The sequence below is a fragment of the Orbicella franksi genome, chromosome 10, assembly GCF_964199315.1.
Source record: "Orbicella franksi chromosome 10, jaOrbFran1.1, whole genome shotgun sequence".
NCBI lineage: Eukaryota > Metazoa > Cnidaria > Anthozoa > Scleractinia > Merulinidae > Orbicella > Orbicella franksi.
The window spans coordinates 26775744-26800488 of NC_138154.1; the positions used below are offsets into that span (position 1 = coordinate 26775744).

The 24745-nt window shown below is 39.4% G+C and overlaps 1 protein-coding gene across 1 annotated transcript; it reads left to right on the forward strand.

Moving 5' to 3' along the window:
• Positions 1–8704: 8704 nt before the first annotated feature.
• LOC145501785 (cyclic nucleotide-gated channel rod photoreceptor subunit alpha-like) lies at positions 8705–17533 on the forward strand. The gene is made up of 9 exons (XM_081481179.1): positions 8705–9185; positions 9877–10056; positions 11200–11275; positions 11765–11942; positions 14389–14493; positions 14593–14739; positions 15604–15666; positions 15946–16060; positions 17355–17533. The coding sequence occupies exons 1-9, from the start codon at positions 8705–8707 to the stop codon at positions 17531–17533; spliced, it is 1524 nt and encodes a 507-aa protein (XP_081337305.1).
• Positions 17534–24745: the final 7212 nt, after the last annotated feature.

Below are 24745 nucleotides of genomic sequence, written 5' to 3' on the forward strand. Positions count from 1 at the left end.
CTCGTCAATATCCCCAAACATAAGTCGTGTGTTTGTTTATATAATAATGTCTAAGAAATTACTCTACTATTCAAGCCGTTAGAGTCACGTTTGTCCCTGATCGGTTAAGTTTTCTCCTATGAATGAATAGATAACTTGTTGCTTTCTCGAAACGTGAGCATGCGATGCCTGTGCGTCGGTATGCGAAGGAATTCCAATTGAGACCCGAATCTTGCTCAAGTCATGATCAAGTACAGACGCATGCAGGCATTTGACTACAATTCAACCTTGAACTGTGCAGTCACCATCACTGGATTAACTTGACGATAAGTTTCATGACTACTGTGTGACTCAAAATTGTGTACTAAATAATAACAACAATATGACCAGTCAAAAATACGAAAATTAAATAATAGCTAGTTTAGTCAATGGATTCATTCTAAGTTCAAGTTCACGGATTGAGTGTCAGTGACTAAGTTGGTTCGCTCAAAGTTAAGAGCACTTACTAGTAAAGGGGCTCACTCACGGTTTGCGCATATTAAAAAGTTTAGCCTCAATTTTCAAATTCGTCGTTTATGATCCGTTTTAATCTTCTCCTTCCTTAGCCATCCTTGTTCCTTTATGGTTTATCATTACCTCTTTGCTGTTTTTCTATCTTATTAAACTGTTATTTTCAGGTTTCCTACCATTTAAAGGTAATTTTGCATGAGGCCAAAATAACACAGAATACCGTGACTGAGCTCCTTTAAGCGCAGTACAAATCTATTCTTTTCAAGGTACCTGACTTACCCGTTCCAAAATCTCTCGATGATAACTTTCAGTTTAAACCACGTCTGCGTCTGACTCTGTGAGCATAACTTTTATCGTAACCAGTGCGCAAAGCATTACAGATATAAACTTACGACAATGCATGGAATGCATATTATGCTGGGATGGTGATGCGTGGGCGGAGATATATATATGTTATTTGCCGGCTGGGAGGTCCGTAGAGTGAATAAATTGAACCTCGGGATTGAATATGCTGCCCTCGGGCAGCATTTTCAAGCCCTCGGTCACAGTTTTTCACTATACAGACCGACCCTAAGCCGGCAAATGACATATTTATTTTTAAAATGTGTGCGGCGGCCTTAAAACTAACGAAAACGAAATAAAGTGTACTTCCCATGTCTACCGTACGTAACTGGAATATACATTCATTTTCACAAGAAACTAAAACAAAACAGCACTTTTTCATTGGTTCTCACCAAGCCACATGCCTCGCGTGAGATTCCGGTAAAGAATAAAATCGATCTCAGGACAATGGTTTAACAACCACTCAATGTTACATCACAAAAGCTTTAAAATGGCGGGAAATTAAATGTTCATTCGATCTCAGAGCTTGGTGCTGGAACAATGAACATACACGGTATTTTTTCGATTTATCGCCAGGTTCAGAATAAAGGCTGGGTCTCACAGATACATTTGTAATTAAGAGGTGCCCTCTGTAATTTTCAACTATGGCCATTTGGACCAGAAAAAATCAAATTCCTCAAACTTTCTCAGATGAATGGTCTAGATAAGTGATTCACAAAAATATAACTTTCAGTTCGATTCGATTCGTATTTTAGCGCTGGGGCCACCATCTTGGTTTTGTCCCTCTGAGAGGGCTTTCAGCGGCCATTTTAGGGCACATTTTTAACAATTTGCCATACAAAGAAAACGATCTAAATCCGGGTAAAAACCCTTTATTCGAGACAAGCAAATGTTTCTTGTTACATTGAGAGGCTGTTTTGGCAATTTGATCATCACCTGATTTTTCTACAGAATTTTAAATTTCTTCCCTTTCGGACTACTTATGAAGCGCCATAAAAAAGGCGAAGTTTAAAGGAAAATATCGCCAAAAGTACATCACTTGAGATCCCAAAACTACCGTCCACTTAAAGAGCAATGTCTCACCTGCAAAAAAAATGCAATAAAATTTTGGGGCAGTTAAAACTGTAAAATGTTAGAAGAAGAAGTTTAAGCTGTGCTTTTGTCAACAAAGACCGCCGTCCTAATTAGCATAATAACGTGAAAATAACGATGCACAGAGAAAATAATGATATATTCCACTTATCTCGCGACATGTCGACAACTGGATGTTCCACGATGCCTCATGTTATATTTCCAGTATGTTTCAGCCACATTTTCGGTGATTGGTGTACGAAATCACTCTCAGACATCGCCACGGTTAAGCAGATTTCAACTCTCCGAAGCCCGCTTCATAACATCTATCAATATTATTTGTCTTTCGCCTCATAAGCCGCCGTTTACAAGAAGTGTAACAATTTGTTGAGATCCTAACTGACCCAGAAGTCTGTTAGCAGCCTTTAAAATCCTCCTCTTAATCGAGAATTCTCATCAAGAGCTCGTTTAAGCTCAGTTCTGTTTTGATCTGTTGTGCACCCGCCATTATTCCACAGATTGCGTTACATTTGACAAATGCGCATTCCAACGGGTAGGGGTAGGGTGGGTAGGAAGTGAAAATGTAACCGACATTAAAGCCATTTTACGCATTTCTGTGGCTAAACTAGTTACTGGCTTTCCCAGAATGATTTCAACATGAGCTTCTGCTTGCAGGTATTTTCTAGGTTATTTTTGCAGGGTAGCCGGGGGGTCGTGTATTGAAAAAAAAAAAGAAAAAAAGAAAACGATAGACAGTATCAGGTCAAAAGATTATGATCTGTGTATCTTGATCAGCTTTATCAGTTCATCAGTGAGGCCCTATTAGGGGTTTTCAGGATACTGGATATTTGGGTAAAAAATTAACAGGATGCAAGAAATTTAGGGGAAAAATTAATGCGGTAGAGCATGCTTAGATCAGATAAAGCGGGACAGTTGTGTCTTTCGCTGCCGGAAGTGCCATCAAATTTTGCAAAAGACAGCAGACTGACGAATAGTGCGCAGGAAGTAATGATAAGCAACGTTTTATTGAAACTTCTTACATTTTCTTAGCCGTGTCACTTTTCCATCAGAAAAGAAAATGCTCAGAAAATTACTGAAGGGCATTTAAGGACGGTACCTTCTTTTTTAGGCATGGTTTAAACACCAGGCGCGCGCTTGGGTTGGAACTAGTGACGTAATTAACTACCCTACCAAGCGTGCGACTTAAGAAAAATTCTATTGTGGCCGAAACAAATTTCGCACTAAAATTACGAGCCTGTACTAAAACCGGGATTACCAGAAAAGCAGCATATCGCTAAGCACTAACTGTGAACGGCTTCCAGCTGAAAAACTACCTTTTATCGTATCCGTAGAAAAAATCATACTGAAATTCAACTGTAGATGGCATAATGCGCGCGCAAATCAACTGCGAGAGACGTCAATGTTTAACTTACTTGGAAAGTAACAGGGAAAAAAAGCAACGGACACCGACAAAGTTTTCGAAAGAAAGAAACAACTCATTTAACTTTTAACAAAGGGGTGATTACAGCTACATTTTATAGTATGAATTGGAAGTGGCAAGCCTATTCGACAATACATTAGTTTTTGGCTGTGAGGAAAAGTTATGTAGACTGTATTTTGGCTGAGCCAGAGGAGTGCTGTTGTGACGATTCTGTTATTAAATACATATCAAAAGTGGTTTTTATGTTACCACTTACCACGTGGTTTAAAGATGTTTTTAATATGTTTAGTTTTCTGCATGTAAAGGCGAACCTTAGGAGAATCTGTGAAGAAATATCTTTACCTTTTTTTCAGAAAAATGCTACCGTCAGCAGTAGCTAATTATCTCGGAAAAATTAATGAATACCCCCAGTTTTCTTTGTGGATTCTAATAACCCTGGCTAAGATCTACTTTTTCCACGTTTTCTTAATCTGGCGGAAACACGTTTGTATTTTGTTTGCACCATTCGTTATGAGCCTGAGGCACCCCACAGCCGCTAATGTCGTTCAGTTCTGTGATGGAGCACAGCTGCATGTCTGCACAAGACTAGTTTTCAACCCTGTGCAGGGCGCTTTAAAATACCGGCATCTATCAAGCGAAGCACTAATGTTGACGCTTAGCTTTTTAAGGACATTATAGATGCGTTTAAGGCACACAAGTTGAATGAGTCATAAGCAATTGGATGAGTTAACTGACACTTGTCAAAAATATCTGCAGCTTGATTCTCAGCGGTTGTTGTGTCTTCTTGGAGGACCTTCTCCTGTCTGTTTCTAAGCTTTGAAGGCATTCTCGAGAGGAAGGATTAAACGTGGCAAGGAGTCAGGAACTCATCACGGGTGAACCGCCTAATTCTGGCCTCACCTTTTGAGCACCTCATCTTTTGTGCTACAGTAATTGCTTCGACTTTTATGGCCGTTTCCTGACCCGAGAAAATCTTTTCTTGCGCACTGCTTCTCAGTCTGTTGCCTTTCGCAGCATTTGATGGCATTTCGGGCAGCGAAAGACACAAGTATAATGCTGAACAAAAAAAACACAAGGAAGAGACTTTTTTACTGGAGTTCTATCCGTATTCTATTTGTAATAAAGGAAAATTCTCGTCAAAAACTAATGGCTGTCAATGAGATTAGGATAGTTGTTTACAAATATAGTGTGGAATGTTGTGCCTCGATCTCTTTGCAGACACAAAGGTTGCCATGTAAAAAATTCGTGTTAAACGGTACAGAATTCGGGACTCATTTCATTCTCTGTTTATTTCTCCAGCCCTGTCTTTATCTATCTATTCAGTGTAACAAGTGTGAGCTTCGAAATTACTAACAAGGAGCTGCGTTACCTAACCTTAAAGCCCCTAAAACCTGATACAAAACTTCCATATTCCACCGTGATATAAGTACTAAGAGTCCAGAATAAATGCTTATAACAGTTGACATACATTTATTTTATTCTAAATAGCTGACCACTGTTGAGGCCCCAGAGTGGGAGGGGGGTGTCGGTGTATCCCTTATCCTGATAATTTTTGTCCTAAATATCTTGTATCCTGTTAAATCCAGCTCAACGATTTCCTACTCAGTTAATGTCCTGTTTTATCTGATCTAAACATGCTCTACCCCATTAATATTTCCCCTAAATTGCTTGCATCCTATTAATTTTTGCCCAAATATCCAGTATCCTGAAAACCCCTAATAGGGCCTCACTGATGAACTGATAAAGCTGATCAAGATACACAGATCATAATCTTTTGACCTGATACTGCCTATCGTTTTCTTTTTTCTTTTTAACCGCGCGGCCATGGGCCGAGCGCGGTTCTAGGTTTACCCGTGGTTTATTTTTGTTTTTTTTGTCGGTGACCAGACGCAGACCCCCGCTCGGCCAAACTTTGAGTCACGCAACGTGTGATGTTTTTCCGCCAGAAGCTGTTAAAACATAAATACACGGACAATTTTACGGATATTGTTTTCTTTTTTGTGGGTGAAATATATTTTCTTTTCGTTTTATCAAGGCGTTGGATTCAAAGGGAATAATAAATACGCTGAAAAAAGGTATTACGTCAGCCATGGAATGCGCTGACGTTGCAGCTTTCACTTTCGCTACGTGACAAATAAGATCGTGTTTACTTTGCAAGTTTATTTCGGCAGAAGCGACGGTCATTAATTTATTTGTAATTTTGCGAGTATTTCTTGCGGTTTTAGGCAAATGAAGTAAATCCTTTGACTGTTTCATCGCAGCGAGTTCATAGATCGGAAGGAAAATTAAATATTTGCAAGCCAAGCAAAGAACGTGTCAGAACGTGCAAAGATTACGTCATTGATAGGGAAATAACCACCGTACTAAAAATAGCCGTAGATAACACAATTCTTGAATTATGTGACTCGTGTGACTTCTTTGCTAACCCTTAACTCAAGAGAAAAAAACAATTAAATTTAATTGTGACTTTAAAGAAAGAAAGCGGTTTGTAATAGTGTTCGTATCTTCATGCCCATACATATCCCGAAGAAAGTTCCAGATTAAGACTATTACGTCATCGGAGATGTCACAACGGCTACGACTGATGGTGCGATAATAGAGTTTGTGTTGATCAAGTGCTGTGATGTCTACAGTAATCAATGAATCATCAAAGATTGCTTTGGAATATGCACTGCGTTGCGACTGTAGTACTAAGAAAACAGTTAAATTTTAAAAGCGCGGTTATAAGATCTAACAGATCTTCTAGTTTTTTTAATACACGACGCCCCCCCCCCCCCCCCCCCACCTACCTTGCAAAAATAACCTAGAAAATACCTGCAAGCAGAAGCTCATGTTGAAATCATTCTGGGAAAGCCAGTAACTAGTTTAGCCACAGAAATGCGTAAAATGGCTTTAATGTCGGTTACATCTTCACTTCCTACCCACCCTACCCCTACCCGTTGGAATGCGCATTTGTCAAATGTAACGCAATCTGTGGAATAATGGCGGGTGCACAACAGATCAAAACAGAACTGAGCTTAAACGAGCTCTTGATGAGAATTCTCGATTAAGAGGAGGATTTTAAAGGCTGCTAACAGACTTCTGGGTCAGTTAGGATCTCAACAAATTGTTACACTTCTTGTAAACGGCGGCTTATGAGGCGAAAGACAAATAATATTGATAGATGTTATGAAGCGGGCTTCGGAGAGTTGAAATCTGCTTAACCGTGGCGATGTCTGAGAGTGATTTCGTACACTAATCACCGAAAATGTGGCTGAAACATACTGGAAATATAACATGAGGCATCGTGGAACATCCAGTTGTCGACATGTCGCGAGATAAGTGGAATATATCATTATTTTCTCTGTGCATCGTTATTTTCACGTTATTATGCTAATTAGGACGGCGGTCTTTGTTGACAAAAGCACAGCTTAAACTTCTTCTTCTAACATTTTACAGTTTTAACTGCCCCAAAATTTTATTACATGTTTTTACAGGTGAGACATTGCTCTTTAAGTGGACGGTAGTTTTGGGATCTCAAGTGATGTACTTTTGGCGATATTTTCCTTTAAACTTCGCCTTTTTTGTGGCGCTTCATGAGTAGTCCGAAAGGGAAGAAATTTAAAATTCTGTAGAAAAATCAGGTGATGATCAAATTGCCAAAACAGCCTCTCAATGTAACAAGAAACATTTGCTTGTCTCGAATAAAGGGTTTTTACCCGGATTTAGATCGTTTTCTTTGTATGGCAAATTGTTAAAAATGTGCCCTAAAATGGCCGCTGAAAGCCCTCTCAGAGGGACAAAACCAAGATGGTGGCCCCAGCGCTAAAATACGAATCGAATCGAACTGAAAGTTATATTTTTGTGAATCACTTATCTAGACCATTCATCTGAGAAAGTTTGAGGAATTTGATTTTTTCTGGTCCAAATGGCCATAGTTGAAAATTACAGAGGGCACCTCTTAAGACCCTCAAAGAATGTATATTCGAGGTGTAATAAACTTTACGTGTAATAATAAGTTATTATAATTCGCTCTCAAAAGCGAGGGGAGATCATGACCATGCCCAGGCCGGTAGAAAGTTGGTAAGATTGACCGATGTAATGAATGGGTCCGAGTGGAAAGCTGCCATGCAGCAGAATGGGTTTGATTGAATAGCGCAGATTCCGTCTCTTCTTCTCTGGAGTTTAAGATTTAGGGTAACATTTCAATCTAGGAGTCATGCTATATCAGCCTTTTTCCGCATTGTTTCTTATGCTCCGCCTTAAAGTGCTACCGTGACCAGAAGTCAATTCTACTTTTTCTTTGTATTTCAACGCTATATAACTGAACCACTAAGTGACCGAAGTTTTAAGCCTTCATTTCAAAAAGACACCTGCTTATTTTGACTGAAATTTTCCTAATTAATGGTCCGCCATTACTAACTTTAAAATCTTGAGAGAGCTGTATCGAGGAAAAGATGACGTTAAAGACTCACTAATTTAAAAAATGCAATGTGTGTGTACGCACCTAAATTGGTACGCAGCACGGGAATTTCGAACTTTCAGACTTTTAAACTCGTGTTTTGCATGTACAATAAGCTACGTTTACACGCTGCAATTTTAAGCTAGTAAGTCTTTGACGTCATCTTATCCTCGATCCCACCCTCTGTGGTCCAATCGGTCAGTCTTATATGTGAAATGGCGGACCGTGAAATCCTAAACTTGCGCTCAAAGAAAAGAGCCTTTGGATAAGACTCGAAGCTCAAGATTTTTGGCAGTCAGGTGTCAAACAAACACGCTTTTAAAATTTGAAGGAAAAAGGGAAGTAAATTTTTTGATCATAGTAGCACTTTTTAAGAAAAAGATGAATATTCCATCCCTTTGAAAGCAAGAATTTATACTCATGGTGTGCCTAAACATAGATGATGTGAATAGACTGAGATCTCCACGTCTTAATTATCGCGTAAGCTAAACTTTGAGTATTATTGAATATGGAGAAAAGAACTCTTAAATCTGGTGTCTACTTAATGAACAGATAAAATAAGAAGCTTTGAAAATGGAAGAAGGAGGTATAATGTCTTTGAGGTACCCTATCATTGTTTCTCGATTAAACGCTCCCGACGTTTATTTGAAACTCGCCTTCTGTGGATCCGGAATTTATTGGACCTTTGCAGTTTGTTCGAGTTTATTAAAGTTTGTATTCATGCCAATAAAAACCGCACGCGCGCACAACAAGGGGGTGACGTGCTTGCACGTGCAAATGACGCGCAAACCTTTTGTCGCGTCACTTTTAACGAACACACGCACAGAAAGAAACCATTGTGTTTTATTTTCATCGACATTTCGCGCTCGGCGCCTTGTTCAACATGTAGCGCTGAGAGTTTTGTTTTTCCCCGCACGAGAATGTCCGCCACGTGGGACAAACAAATTCAAGTTACTTTCAGAGGAGTTTCCTTCGCTAACGAGGAGATAAATATTCAAAAGTTTCCTTTTGTCATAAATCCTCGTTCGAGTCTTTTTCGATACTGGGAAACCGTTAGCTCCATTTTCATTTTTTCAACCTGTCTGATTGTCCCTTACCAAGCAAGCTTTGATTCACAAAGTTCAACGCTTTGGGCTTTGGCTTACATTTTTGATGCGCTATATCTCGTGGATGTGTCGCTGAGATTTTTGGTTGGATATTTCAGCAAAGGAACACTCATCACCGACCGATCGCTCATTCGGCGCCGTTATCTCCGTGGCATGTTCATACCGGACTTACTGACCCTTTTACCACTGGATCTGCTGGCTTTTGGAGTTGGCACACATCTCAGATGGCATCAGACATTGACTCTGTTGAGGCTCAACCGTATTCTGAGAGTACTCCGGCTGCTGTCATTTTTCGGTAGGTTGCATATATTTTGTCTTTTAGTCGACATTTTTTTTTTAAGCTGCGCGCGCTAGATTTCACTTTATTGATTGTACCTCATGAATTTTCAGCGTGTATAAATAATGACTAGAGATTAAAGATTAAAGATTAAATTTATGGCAGAATTCGAGCGACAGAAACCTCACGAGCGAAATTTTTATACCGCAGCGAAGCAATTTAGATTGCAAACTATGAACGTTTGGCTATTTTAATTTTTACAAGAGGCGATCCTTTAAGCATGCAGTTTTCGTAAGGTGTTACAGGGAAGGTTGTGAAAAAAAGTAATCACAGCTTTTCAGTTTAACCACTTTGAAATGTATATGTATGAGCTGTTTATTTTTTATGAGGTATAAGGTTCTGGTGGGATTTAGTATGTAGTGCCAGTAATATGTAACGAGCCTTCTTTCGGAAAGAAATTTCGTGGGTTGACCCTCCCCCCAAGCAACAACAATAATGATAATAATATTAATAATAATAATAATAATAATAATAATAGTACAGTAAAATTGAACGAATCAAGCTACACTTAATGATTAAGTATCAGAGAAAAATATGAGTTGATAAGAGCTAGTAAAGTTATTAATTTTCCTTTGCGGGTTTTTAATTCGAGTATGAAAAGCTGCTGTTACTATTTATTGTTAATCTTTGGACTTTGGTTTTATTTCAGGAGCACGAGAGATTGAACTGGGAACTAATACGTCACTCATCCGGGCATTGAAATATGCTACAATCGGTACCATCACGATTCATTTGATGTCATGCGTGTGGTATTCTCTGGCGTGTCCCAATATAGGAACTGCTGAAATGTCATGTGACGCCGAAAGCTGGGCGGTGAAACTTAAAACAGGTAGATCATGCCATGTAAGGCTAATTTGTTCTGATGATTATTAAGCACAAACAATGAGCAAACATTAAACAAATCATGACTAAGCGGTTTGAGAAAACGAATACGCGAATTTTGGTTGGTCTAACCAAAGAAAAGCCAAATGGATTTCCTGTTAAGGTTGTGACCACTTGTGGCAGGGAATGTGGGATTTCGTGAGCCAACAACAAACGGTGTTTAGACAGCTACAGGCCTCCCTTAGGCCGTAATTTCTTAATTTTATTTCATAATTTATGCATCATGAACTTTAACTTTGTAAATGTAGAATAGCTATAGTTTTCAAACTTTTAACCTTTAGCTTTTAGGTATGCAGGGCCCCTCAGAAAACCAAATAAGTGACGCGTACGTGGGCTCCCTGTTAAAATATCTTTGTTATAATGGGAACACTGTAGTCGATACGGAACAAGGATGAGCTTTTCGCTTTACATAATAATGTCTGTCGAGAGAGCTTCCACAGTATAACCAAGGAACAAATAGATTACATATTTCAAATCACCCAAACCAGAGGGCCGTACTATACCAAGCGTAGCCACGGGCCAGGGACAACATTTTCCCAAAACGGTCCCTGGCAAGCTCGATTGATGATTTATCTAAACTACTGTACGTCTCAAATCTTTCTTAAAAAATTCCCACGGCCACAGACTGGAAAGACCTAGCTAGGTCGCCTTCCATTCAACCGAAAATTCCGTGACGGGAACAGATAGTTTGGAAATTTCATGAGAAGGTCTCCAGAAAATCCGAAAATTGTCGCCGTTTCCGAACATTCAATTAACTGAAAATTAAGGAAATTCAAGGGGGGGGGGGGGGGGGGGTAATAAATGGAAAGGAAATTCCCGGTAAGAAACTTCATAAGGTTGTCCTCTTTTTCGGAAATTCCATAATCACTGGGAATTTCCAGAAATTCAAAACGAAAATTTTCATAAAAAAGAGCGCTCTTAATTAAATTCGAGCGCGCAGTTCTTATTGACAGCTTACTCACTTCTGACGTTTGTAAAAAAAGAAGGGACAAGACCTTGGCCTGTAAGTTTTATCGCCGATCGAGTAGTAACTTTCCAAGCCGTAATGTTTCTTTATTGTTTGTTCTTACGAGCTCGAATTTTATTTTAGGAATCGAACTTACTAGCATTCGAAGAAAATACGTTCTGTCACTGTACTGGGCAACAGCAACCGCTACCTCCACTGGGTAAGTTTTAACAGACAAATTATTCATACAGCTCCAGCGTCAGGAGTGTAAAGCAGACCACCCACCCAAGCGCCCTCTAAATTTTCACTGGGTCGAGTCAAGTTTTGGCTCATCAATCTGCTTCCGAAACTCTTAAATAATCATGCTAGCTGACCATTGGCAACTGATTGATCGACGCGATAACAACCAGACAGGCAGGCAGGCAGACAGACAGACAGACAGTCAGACAGTCAAACAGTCATAAAGTCAGACAGTCAGAAAGTCAGACAGTCAGACAGTCAAACAGGCGCGTAGTGGATCAAATAGACAGAACAACAGATAGACATTGAGGGGCAGATGGACTCGTCGTTAAGACTGAAAGTATTAATAACCTGAAACTTGTGCTCCCAGGCAGAACGCGTCCGCTAAGGGAAGGTTGTCATCTGTCGCATATCATCAAGATTAAAATCTCCTATTTTAATCTCATTCAAATTCCATATACGATTACAGCTATGGAGATCTGCACGCTGTTACATTACAAGAAAAATGGTTTTCCATATTTGCCATGTTGGTGGGCATAGGTTTGTTTTTTGGGTTCATATTGGGTGGAATGGCATCCATGTTGACCAACTTGGATTCACAACGAGCCAGATACATCCATCACCTTGACGTCATCAAAGACCACATGGTATGTTACATAATTATTGGAGGGTTTGAATAAGGGCGTTGGAATCTCAGTCTCTAATTACATATATGTCGACGTCTCAGTTATCAGTTAAACTTTTCTCAGCTTTCAGTATAAATATTGAAGATCTGAGATCTCGGCCATCAGTTAAAAAAGCACCTCATTTCTCAGCTGACATTTAAGATGAGATGGGAAATGGTGCGAGCGCTCGCCTCAGACAAATGTGGCCCGGGTTCGAATCCGGCCCGGTGCCATATGTGGGTTGAGTTTGCTGCTGGTTCTCCCCTAGCTTCGAAGGTTTTTCTTCGGGTTCTCCGATTTTCCTCCTTTCTTGGGCAATTGATCAATAATTAAACTTGCAAACCCGAGTTTCTTATCAGCGGGATAAAAGTTGGCGTCATGCGAACTGAAAACTAACAGCGAGAAATTTAGTAATTCGGCAAGGTTAACTTTCAATTTGCTTACTGCCGGGTACGGCCAGAACAAATGTGAAACACGATGGGAATTAGATAGTTTTGTCAGTGATTTCTGCATGCCACTATATTGCCGTTAGACGATGTCTCCGCAGTCAATCAGACTGAGACGTCTATGTCAATAGCGAGTGGTTGTGTTATTATTTTAGCAGAAAGGACACCTAATTTATAAACGCCATCTTGTTCACTGCCATATCAGAGTTAACTTACAGCACATCTATTTCTATCGATACTTGCCTTTTTCACTGCAGCGTGATATGAAGATATCCCCCGACATACGTTACAGAGTCCTGGCTTACTACGAATATCTGGTAAATAAATTCTTACTTTTATTATCAGGCACTGTATTTCAATTACTAAGAAACTGCAAGGCAAAACTACTTTTATTCCCTTTATTCTCGACTTACGAGATATAGTTAAGTCTTGCGAAAGCTAGAAAAGTTAACTTGAACTATTTTTCTCAAATTCATTAACAATTTAAAAGGAAATCATGACCGTGACGGTGTTTGGATATCTGGGGTGCTTGCCATTTACAAAAACCATCCGGTTAGAAATTTTAGGCATAAACATTAAACAGTTGAATGCCACGTTGCGGGAGAGGGAATCGCTATAAACTATAACCACATCAGCTAGAGAGACTTGAAACAGCAGAAAAATAGCATCACCTCAAACCACAGCCCATATTTTCTGAAGCTTCCCAAACGGAATGGCGCGAACCATTTGATTTTCCAACTGGAATTTCCGGTTTTCCCATGTAAATGGTATGTATACCCCTGATCTTAATTAGCATACATTTTTACGATTTTATTTCTCCGTTTTCTCCTTAGTTTTAGTTTCGATTGGGAAGATACATTAGACATTTAAGACCCTGTTTGACCACATTTCAAAAAAGCCCGAAGTTCGTCAAAGTTTGGAAATGTGGTCAAACACGGTCTTTCGTGTTTGATATATTACTTCACGAATCAAAAATACAAAGCAATTACAAATACAGTGGAACCTACCTCTCGTAAGCGACCACCTCTCCTCAGCGGCCAATTTTTCAAAATACCAAAAGTTTCCAAGTCAAATTACTACATTTGGAACCTCTTGTTAACGATCGCGACCACCCTTAAAGCTAAAAGTTAGAAATTTTCTTTTGTTTTTAACCCTCCGTAAGCGACCACTTGACAGATAATTAAAAGAGCGAAAACTGGATAATAGGGTGTAATATTATTGCATTCCTGGGTAGTACCCGATTTTTTCTCAAAATTGACTTTTCACATGAATAGAACATTTAAAAATTTAAAGAAAAAATGCACATACACGGTACTCTATCTCAAATGTCTTAAAATTACCATATGCTAATGACGCAAAATTCCGACCCAATATGGTCTAAGCTCTCGTAAGCGACCACCTAGGTTTGACAGTTTGGGTGGTGGCTTACGGGAGGTTCGACTGCATGATAAAATTAAATCCAAGTAACTGACAATTATTGTACCTTACATAGTATTTATTAGGAATCTTCATTCACAGGTTACATCTGTATGTATTTTTCATTCCTTTACCAACAGTTTCTAGTATATGCGAGATGTTTGAAGTAATAATATCAAACATGAGAGACAGTGTTTCATCAGGCTATCCAAACACAGATAAGAGAGTTGAAAATTCGACGCGCAGCGGAGTATTTTTGACGAAATTCGAGGTGTTTGGATAGCCGATGAAACACTGTCTCGGATGTTTGATAAATCTTCTCAATCAAAACAAAACCTAAGGAGTAGACGGAAAGGTAAAATAGTCGAAATCTAAGCTAATTAAGACCGGGTATCTAACCACCGTCACGGTCATGACTTCCTTTTTTTAAACTTGATGAATTATCGATGAGTTTGGGAACTCTAGTTCCAGGTTTTTACATGTGAAGGCCACTTTGCTTTCTTTTACGGGTTCCAAATCAAGTCTAATCTTTAACAGGCTTTGAATTGCTTTTCTATTTTTTTCAGTGGACACATAATCGTGGCGTAAGTGGAGTAGGCATGTTCAATGCTTTACCGCTGACCTTCCAAGCTGAACTATCTCTTATGATCAACAAAAAGGTTTTGGAGAAGGTATCCGATAAACTTTACACGCAATTAACTAGTTCTGAATTTGAACTCACGATACAGAGTACAGGCTAACCATGTTTCACCATTTTTTGAACATTGCAGGCTCCTCTGTTCAGAGGTCTCAACCCTGGTTTTAAGCGCATGCTCTCTTTGGTTATACGCCCCGTGTTCTATATGCCAAATCAGATCATAGCGAGCAAGGGAGACATTGGACATCACATGTTCTACATTCACCGCGGCCGAGCAGAGGTTTGTTTGTCTTGATGCTACATCTTTGTTTTATAGTTCTCTTTCGAACCTGGGAATAAGTCCAAAATAAAGAAAGATGATGAATGATCAAAAGTTATGAAGTACTGATTCCGGAAGGCTCAATCCGCAGTACGCACCGGTGTTTCTTGTCTTTACTTTGCTGTTTTCGAGCAAATTTCTAATAACTCTTGGAAATACAAAACGGTTTCATTTGAGGGTCGTGAAATCAAAAGCAAAGTTGTTATAAGGCCAGTTGCAACAAACGTAACAGCACAACGAGACAACTGGTAAACGGGGTTATTATTGAGTCTGCATGCACGAGTCAAGTGGCTCATCAGGCCGTTGCAAATCTCAGGTTGCAGTAGGAGTATTTTTACTCCCCCGGTCCTGGATGGGATTCTAGTCCATCGCAGGGTTACCCCACAGCATTAATTTAGTCGGTACCTTGGGTGGAGAGAGGCACTGTGAGAGTAAGGTATCTTGCCCAAGAACTCAACACTGTCCCCGGCTAAGGTTCGAACCTGGACCACTCGATCCGGAGGTGAGAGCACTAGCCAATGAGAACTCAGTCACTGAAATAAACTTGGTCACCGAAATCGCTCTGGCCTGTCAGAAAGCACGCAGACAATCCTGTGGATCAATCAAAACTCCACTCGAAACGAATATAATATAATATATTAAGGTATCTTGTATTCTGTTTTAAGCTGTTCTCGAATTCATTGGGTTGACTTGTTCAGTGTAATGTAATTTGGAATTTGTATTAAAGATTAAAGATTAAATAGGACCCTTGAATATTTGCTGGTTATCGGCGCGGGCGTGTATTAAAATTATATTTATCTTAATTATTTTATTTTCAACGTACAGATCCTTTGTGCTAATGAAAGCACAGTGTTAGTGACTCTGAATGAGGGAAAACTGTTCGGTGAAGTAAGTGAATGTCATAAAACACGTGTAATGAGGTCATTGCCAAACATCTACAGCCGAGATTAGAAGTAATGTGAAAATTTCGCAAATGTGCTTTCTGAGGTAGAGTTTAAGGGCCTTGCGACGCGCCCAGGAGCTTGCATGTTGGAAAAGGGAAATAGATCTTTGGTACGATTTCTTGTAAGATTAGAGTACGACCTAGATGTTACCTAGTTGTCAACTATAACCCAGTCATGATTATTTTGTGAGATGTGTGCTGTATTTCTGTGTCATTATTTTCAGGTGAGTATGGTGTACAATCTTCCAAGATCAGCGTCCGTTCGTGCTGCCACTCCGTGTGTCATCTTTGTTCTTGACAGAGTAGATCTCAACAGAGTTCTCAAACATTACCCTGAAGGTGGGTTTTAGTGCCATTTTATTCCATTGCCGTCATCTAGTAGTTTGGATAACCCCCGACGGGGATACTCTCAGAAAAGTTTGATGCGGGTGCGCGGCTCGCTTCCTAAAACCCTTACCGCTATTTAAGACCAAAATCGGCGATTTTAAATTCCCCTACGTTATTTATGACCTGACCATAAATTCGATACCTTATTTAAAACCTGGTACCCGTTTCTCGAAAGCCCCGGAAGCTTTTTGGGCCCCTTAAAGCCATTTTAAGTTCACCTGCATCTAAAATCGGAGAAGTGTATACACCTGAAACTTCTTGTATAAAAGGAATCTCTGTTCATATTAAGATTATGTGGATAAAACAGCTCTGTAATCGTAAGGTTCGAAATTTTGTTATGGCTTTCCGGCCCAAAGAGTTTCCGGGGCTTTCGAGAAACGGGCCCCTGACCCTTCAATCAATACCCTGTTTCAGACCTGCCTTATGGTTAGTTTCCTAGTTCAGACCGATGTTAAAGGTATTGTGAAGAGCTTTTACTGATGGTCTCATAGATAATGATGAAAAAGCCGCTTTTATAAAACATACCAAATTCAAGTCTTGAGTGCAAAAACCATACCCTATTTGAAACTAAAATTACCAAAATCAACACCCGAGTTTTGACCAAAACGGCTAAAAAAAACCATATCCGCACACACCCATATAGCCCATATAAAGGAGTATCCAATCGCCACGAGATATAACCAGGCTTCTTTCTTAGCACGCTTCAGATGCAAGTTCGCAAGAAAGACGCCGGTGATTTAAGAAAATAAATTTTACATAGAGTGTCTTCACGTGATGTGACGTCAGCCATACTGATGTCAAAAAACACTGAAGCGAAGACCATGTTGTCGTCCTAAATCAACCATGTTGGAGTTGAACTCTTTTCTTATGTAAACACTTTATTTTACTTTGTTCCAAATAATTTATATGGTTGCTAGCCTCGTAAATGAAAACGCTCTATTCATTACGTTTCTTTACAAAATCTTTTAAGTGTCTCTGAAGCTTTATAAATATGAATTTCGTTAAAATATCAATTCCTGTAAGGCGAATATTGATAGCATGGAATATTTTACCCTTACCTCTCCTTCGTGGACGTTCGTAGGCCGCGCATTCCTTATTAACGAAATTCTTCGCGGAGAAGGGCGATTGCGTGACGAGGCCAAAGACTATTCTCGCAGGTTACTGATCTGCTTGCAATTGCCTTAGCCCCTTTCTTTTCCCAAAAGCTCAGAATAAGAAAACTTTTTCTATTACTTCTTTTCTCCAGTGGCAGAGCAGTTGTATTTGGCCGTTGAACTTCGATGCGATCTCAACCACATGCAATTTGATACTCCTGGAGGGGGCGACAAAGAAACGTTCTTGAAAATGGAAAGCAAAGAAGCCGAACAGTGCCTAAGGGAAAGTGCGGTAAGGACCAACTGCGAAAAAGGAGCTATGAGGTTCTAACAATAATCTCGAAATGTGGATTATCGGTGAAGAAAAGCATATGCTTCAACTTAAGTTTCGGCATAGTTTGCACCTCTTTTTAGTCTCTTCGCGTTTTTTTTTTTTTTTTTTTTTTGTTTTTTGTTTTTTGTTTTTTTGCTTTTGTTTTGTTTTGTTTTGTTTTGTATGTTTGTTTGTTTGTTTGTTTGTTTGCTTTTTACTGAAAGAAAGCTATGGTGCAATGAGGTAAAATTTTCTTTACGATGTTAAACAAGGTGCTGCACTTACTTTTTGAATGCTGGTTTTTGCACAAAAATTCAGTTTAATGAATCAGATACTTATGCTTCTTCTCGTTAGTTATTTGGAAAGATTACTACAAGACTCTAAAAAACCATTTTAATGTACAAAATAACAGACAAATATTTTTGAAAATACGTATGTCCGTTTGAGCGAGCGCAGAAAGCAAGAGCAAGTAGAAAAAAGGAATGCAAGTAGAAAAAGGTAGGGCAGATGCAGCAGAACCCGCTATCTCGAGCTCAATTATCTCGAACTTCCCTCTGTCTCGGACACAAATTATTTTGCCTTGAATATACTTTTCAGTCTTATGCTATCAGCTACAGTAAACACCCACGAAAAAGAGCCTTTGATTTCGGGGTTCAGGCTGATCACGGTCTTATTTAGTGGGTGTTTAGTGAGAGATCAGCCTGAAAGTGTTCTTAATTAAAATGTTCAAAAAATTTGTTTCAGAAATGCTGTAGATCATACATTACCATATAGAGATTAATTAACATGCAATGTTTTATTACTTACACTAAAAAATAAATTCCAAATAAAAATAAATAAGTACTATTAGTAATATAATACCATATTACTTTAATATGAGTGCTTTCTTTTTCTGGCATCCTCTTTTTTCTTATATATGAACATGTTTTATTTATCAGGCTGAAATGGTTCCTATATTTAACAATTATTCGACAATATTCATTGAGCCTGAGGCAAATAATTGTTTTAGTATAATTTCAGAGCTGAACAACGGAGAATACGGACTAAAACAGACCCAATTGTTCGTTTGCATACGCGTATGCAGCCGCATTTAAAATAGTTTTAATAAGAAGCTTACATGTAAGCTGAGTCTATCTTTTTGTCGAGGGTCGAGGGTCGAGGGTAATTTCTTTTCTGAGGTTTGTTTTTTTTTTCAAATGTCACAAATCGTAGGAGTCGTGAATCGAAGGCTTGTCGACCCCATTTTACATGACCATTCAGTACATTGACGTGTATTTGCTTTGTCATAACACCAAACCTAATTTGGTAAAATGTTGGCGTGACTTCCTGTCACACGATCAGTCGAACTTTTAAATACATTTTCTGAAATATATACCATAACTACTAGCTATTACAAACGAAGAGCCCGGTGGAGGAAACGTTTAAAAAAAGTCTTACCGTCGCTTGCAACTTCCGGTCAATCAAAATTCAAAGTTTTGACAATCAAACTTCAAAGTTTACCCGAAGCAAAGTCAGCAACGCGTACGGGGATTTTGCCTTCTACAGAAAATCAGAATGAAAGATAGGAAATCAAGAGAGGAATTTCTGTTGGATATCTACTGTGATCTTTTACAATATCCAGGGGAATTAAGGAAGAAAGAGTTCACCTCAACATTGTCTGCACGGTATCTAGCAGAAGATGATCTTCATTTTCTCCCTGAAGACCACAAAAGACTAGTCTTGAACACGATTGCTCGGCTAACAACGCCTATGGAAGTAAAAAGTAGCTTGAAGCGTCAAACAACGTCAACACAGCAGTTACAAAGCCCTGAATCAAATTTTAAATCTCCTGCACGAAAAAAGGTTTCCACGTCGGGCTGAAACGATGATGCGGACGGGGACGAGTATCGAGCGCCGAAAACGAACGACGTTTCTCTTCCGACAGGCAGGCGTCAATTACTTAGCCCATGTGAAAGGTTCATTGAGGAAAAGAGGCAAGAATTAAAGTTTAAACTTGAGGAAGCGAGCGCTAAAAGATAAGAACTTGAAGAAACCTCTTCCAGGATAAGAGACGCAACCTTCCGCGCTTGGAAATACCGGTCAACGCTATGTAATTGTCATATAAGAAATCACACAGTTCGCAAGTGGCGAATGGCAAAATGCGAGTCAGTGTTTTTCTGTGGAGAGTTGAGTAGGCATCCAGATGAAAAACAGGAGTTTCAGGGGGAAAAAGGGAAATAGCAGCATTAGAAAAGACCGCCGCGAAAATAGAACTGGATTTGAACTGCTTTCTCCCGAGTAAAAATAGTTCTTTGAATAAACACGTAGGGAAATTTTGCTTGAAAAGTTTCTCCATGAATACGTTCAATATGTTTTAAATTCCTCTACTGATTTCCTATCATTCGTTCTGACTAGGTATAAAATACTAGATGGAGGATTGTATTCACCAAGTTTGAAGGATGCATGTAGCTAGTTAGAGGACGCTCTGTTAATTTTTCTAAAGCCCGGTTCATACGCCGCATTTCTGCCGTGTCGAATTCAATTCAATTAAGTGCGGCAGAAATGCGACTGTCGATTCATACGTCGCACTTGTGTCGAATTTAATTCAGAATTAATACTGTCAGCTATGTCGGTCAGCGGAAAATGTTTTAAACGCAAAGTATTCAATATGGCGGACGGAGACACTAAGACGAAGGACTTTAATTTTGCGAAAAATTGTCCGCCAATGGAATGACAAGGAGAAGGCTGACAATGCAGCAGTTTGTTTTGCAATATTTTCAGGTTGCATTGGGTCGAGAATAGCCAAGTTTCTTCTTTCTCTTTGACGGGACCAAATTTACACATGCTCAATATATTAACATAATGTATGAATAAGATTCGACACGGCAGAAATTCGACGTTTGAATCGGTGTCGCAATTCTGTCGGATAATGCGACAAGACCAGTCGAACGAGCGGCAGAAATGCGGCAGCCGATTCAAACGTCCAATTTCTGTCGAATTGAATTCGTTGAATTGAATTCGACACGGCAGAAATGCGACGTTTGTCTGTAGGTTTTTTTTTTCCCCGCCAACCGCGTCCACCCAGCCAAATTTACAGACAAATGTATCGAAAATTAGAAAAATAAACTCAGCGTCTTCTAACCAAGCTACATCCTTTAAACGTGGTGAATACAACCCTCTACCTGGTATTTTAACGTTACGATTCACAAATTGTGTAGAGTTCAATTTTGGAAAAAGTTATTTGCCACCGGATTCCTATACAAACACTGTCGCTTTGCCTACCCACCATGATGGCGTCGAAAACCGTGATAAGGTCTATTAAAATAAAATTTAACAATGGTCACAGTTTCATCGCGACCCATCGCAAAGCCCTGCAAGTTTACCGAAGGAGAGTGGTAATTTAGATCGCAAATCTCACAGATACTTTTTTGACAGCGAATTTACCGAAGGAGGAAACAAGCCGTAAATTTGCTCCCATAGCTCCCATTGCCTCCAGATTTCATCTACAGTTCCTGTTTGATAGATGGCAAACGAATATTTCTCATTGCGGCCTGTCAATAACACTGGAAAACAATGAGGCCAACACTCCACGAAATCGCATTGGTAGTAACACGACCTAAACCACAACAGCGAGATAGAAAAGAAGGTATGTTCCGCAGAAAGCCTTGTTGTAAATTAGCAGTTCCCTGGGGTCCCCCTCCTAGTAGGAGTTTTGCACGCATGCACGGTAAGACCTGTTGTTCGACCACGAAGTTGCGAGTTGTCGGCCACGTTGAAAAGTGTACACGTTTATCTCCTCGGAAATGAAAATGTTGTATGTTCTAAAGACTGAACTTTTTTGCTGACCTTCGAACCTGAGACATACGGAACAAGGTACACAAACGAAGCCAGGGAAGGCGTTTTTATTTGTTTTCCACAGTAAAAAATTTGACGCTAAAAATTTGAAATTCGAAGCGAGTGAGGCACTTTGACACAACATTGTCACTATCAATACAAATATTAACGCGAACCACATTCTGTTATCCCTGTGTGTTATCTTTTTGTTGAAGAAATTACAACTGCAAAACTGAATGTTTGGATTTGTTTCTACGCGGACAGCCATTCAAAAGTTGATGGCATTAGTAAACCGGCCAAAGCATCCAGCGTGATGAAGTCACATGAAAACCGGACTTTGAATGTTATAGAAGGTTATGGATAAATAATCAGGTCTGTGATATATTATTAAACCCTCGGCATGGGACCCAAAAAGATATCTGAATCGAGAAGACTACATAAATTATCTTTCTCGCTGTAGCAAAGACGTTTGTGATATGAAGTGCGATCATGTTAGCAGACATTTAACCAAATCGGGTAGGAATATGTAGATCGGACTCGACTGAGCGGCGGAAATCGAGCCTACAGCAAAGAGTAAGAAAACAAACCCAGAAAAAAAAAATTACCCTCGACCCTCGACCCTCGACCCTCGACAAAAAGATAGACTCATGTAAGCTTATATCGATTGTGAATCAGTTTACTCATCGAGTTCGGCAGTAAAACAAACAAGCAAAACACTACGAAAAATAAAAATTGTCCATCCTTTCAAATATCCTGGACTTAGAGTGATGTCTTCCGAATGGATGAAAAATTCATTCACCAACCGTCCGCCATGTTTACTTGCCGAGATGGCAAAGGTGGCGAGCTTAGTAGCCAGGCCGCGAAAATGTTATATAAACCGCCTTGCGCGATTTATATAACGTCATATAAGGGATCGCTGAACCAGTCAGATTGCTGGAAACTATTTGTTCAGCTCTGAAATTATACTAAACATATATATATATATATATATGTGTGCTTTATTGGCCAACTTTCAGCCTGATTTTCTTAATCCACTTTTTCTTATATGCGGGTGTTTAGTGTATCTAGAATTTCATTATCTTGAATTTTTTCTTTCCCCTTTAGCGTTTGAAACAGTGGGACTAAACTGTACGTTTTTTGCATTCCCCGTTTCCTTTTCCTTTACTTCCTTTTGCGTACCTGTTGGCCTTCTCAATTTAGTCATCTTTCTGCAAGGTTGGAGCTGAACGTCGAGCCGTAAAGTGTTTTTCTTCAAAAATTGTCGTTATTGATCATTTATTTCGTCAAAACATTGTCAAAATTAGCTGTGGATCCACTAGGCGATTGCCAAGTGGATCCGCAGACTACTTTGACAATGTTATGACGAAATGCATGATCAATAACAGGACGGACGCATGAAAAACTGACGTCAATTTGTTTTTTAAGATAACAAATTGCCAAATTGTCCGCTCTCCCTCGTTAACGCATCGCATAAATTATAAATCCGTGTGTCTGTCCGCTTTTTGACATTAAAAATTAGCCAATGAGCGCGCGAGAATTTCTGCAGTTATCGTAAAAAGCTTGATTTCATAGCTTTTTAAAATGTTCATCCGTTCGCACTCATCTGAGGCAGGTTTTGTTTGACTTTTTCTCGCTTTTCCCAGCTTTTTCCTCCTCTTTTGTTGACCTGATGACGCCACAAATTAACTAAACAACCCTCAGAACGTTTTTTGTCGGAATTAACAGTCAAAAGATTATCTATATAATGACATAATTTAGAAAATTTGTTCGTGTTTTCAGTTTGTTATTTATTTGCCCTGATCTGTTTACTGACTAACTGGTTTCTTATCTGTCAAAAGGGATTCAACGAACAAGCATCTACAAAGAAGAAAAGGTACATAGCTTCATTATCAGAAACCGGTATCAGATAAGTCGTACGATCTCGGCTCGACTATTTATTGGTCTTTTCTTTCTTCACGTTTAACTGCTGTAACTAATACTAATCAATTCTGTAAAAAATCTTTTTCATTACGCACATGGAGCTATTTTACCCATTCCTGTGATTTAGAGAGCAATATGTTATGCCGAACATGTCTTCAAAAATTGATGCAAGCCGGTGAGCACAAAACGGTTGTAAGTCCTGAAGTTGTAGAGAGCGGGCTGCAGTCAATTTAACAGATAAACTCCATGTTGCCATGCCTCTGTCCGGTTATTGATCACACTGATTAGATGTAAAAAGATAAGAGGTGATAGCTGAGTGTGTTACCGATGTTCTTACCACATTTTGACGTCTTCTATGATCTATTACTGAACAGACGTACGGCAACTAGAAAATGTTTTATATAATAAAGAAACAAAAATGTCAATGACGTCCTTTATGCGTCTGTCTTCCAATAGATCGTAGGTAAGAACCGATCATAATGCGAGAATAATTCGACATATTACATAAATAGAAATTTTCTCTGCCGGCGTTTGTGAACTTAAATTAAACGTGAACACAATATTGCACTACTAAACAGTTTCACTAATTAACCATTATTACTTACTCTCTTTCATATTTCATAGCATTCTAGGGAAATTAACTGAATACGTCATTATGCCCGATTCCTGGTTCGGGGTGATCTGGGAGCGACTAGTTCTTTCTGTTCTCCTCGTCATTTGTTTCCTGTACACGTTTGTTGCCTCGTTCTCAATAAGTTTACAGTCTCTCGGGTATGGAAAGAACACTGGTACCCAGGTTCTTCTGGTATTTACGTACTTATTGGATATTGCGTTGGCCGGAGACTTCATTTTGAGATTTAACATGGCATCTGAGACTACCACAGGTATTGTTATATCGACGGCTCTCAGCAGCGCGCGCTCTCATTTACCTGAAAAGGCTAAAAGGTTTGATTAAATGGTGACTATATATATGCACAGTCTTTCTCCTCTTCGATAAGAACGCAGACTTTAAGAGAGTGGTATTTGATAGAATTTTCATATATTACCACAGGAGCCATAATCGGGGACGGAGACCGTAAGCGCGCGCCATTTCTAGTATTGGGGTTGTCCCCATGATATGGGACAATAATTCTATTTTTAGAACAAATTGCGCCATCGCCTGAGGCACACGCGCGTACATGCTGCGAGGATTTCGCGCGGGGGAAATGGCGTCCGAAATTCCCGAAATTTTGTCATGTTTTTGGTCCACAACTCAACGCGTTTACGTCTGTTGGAATTTTGCTTAAGTATTTTCGTCGTAAGCTGCTCCAGTTTGAGTGAAGTAAGACAGTATCGAATTTAGGTACGTTCCGCTTTAAGCTTAGATATGATATCGCTGACCAAGTTGTGTTCCGACGGATGCTTCTTTTACATGAGCTGTACATTACTCCACTCTAATTTCACATATGTTGAAGATTAACAGCTCTTCCAAACCACAGCAAAAAACTAGTTGTATGT

Bases quoted from the DNA above. Each gene is read 5' to 3' on its own strand.
- LOC145501785 (XM_081481179.1), top strand. From the start codon at position 8,705: ATGTCCGCCACGTGGGACAAACAAATTCAAGTTACTTTCAGAGGAGTT. The intron at 10,057-11,199 runs GTAGATCATGCC...ATTTTATTTTAG, and splicing joins GGCGGTGAAACTTAAAACAG to GAATCGAACTTACTAGCATT. The intron at 11,943-14,388 runs GTATGTTACATA...TATTTTTTTCAG, and splicing joins ACGTCATCAAAGACCACATG to TGGACACATAATCGTGGCGT.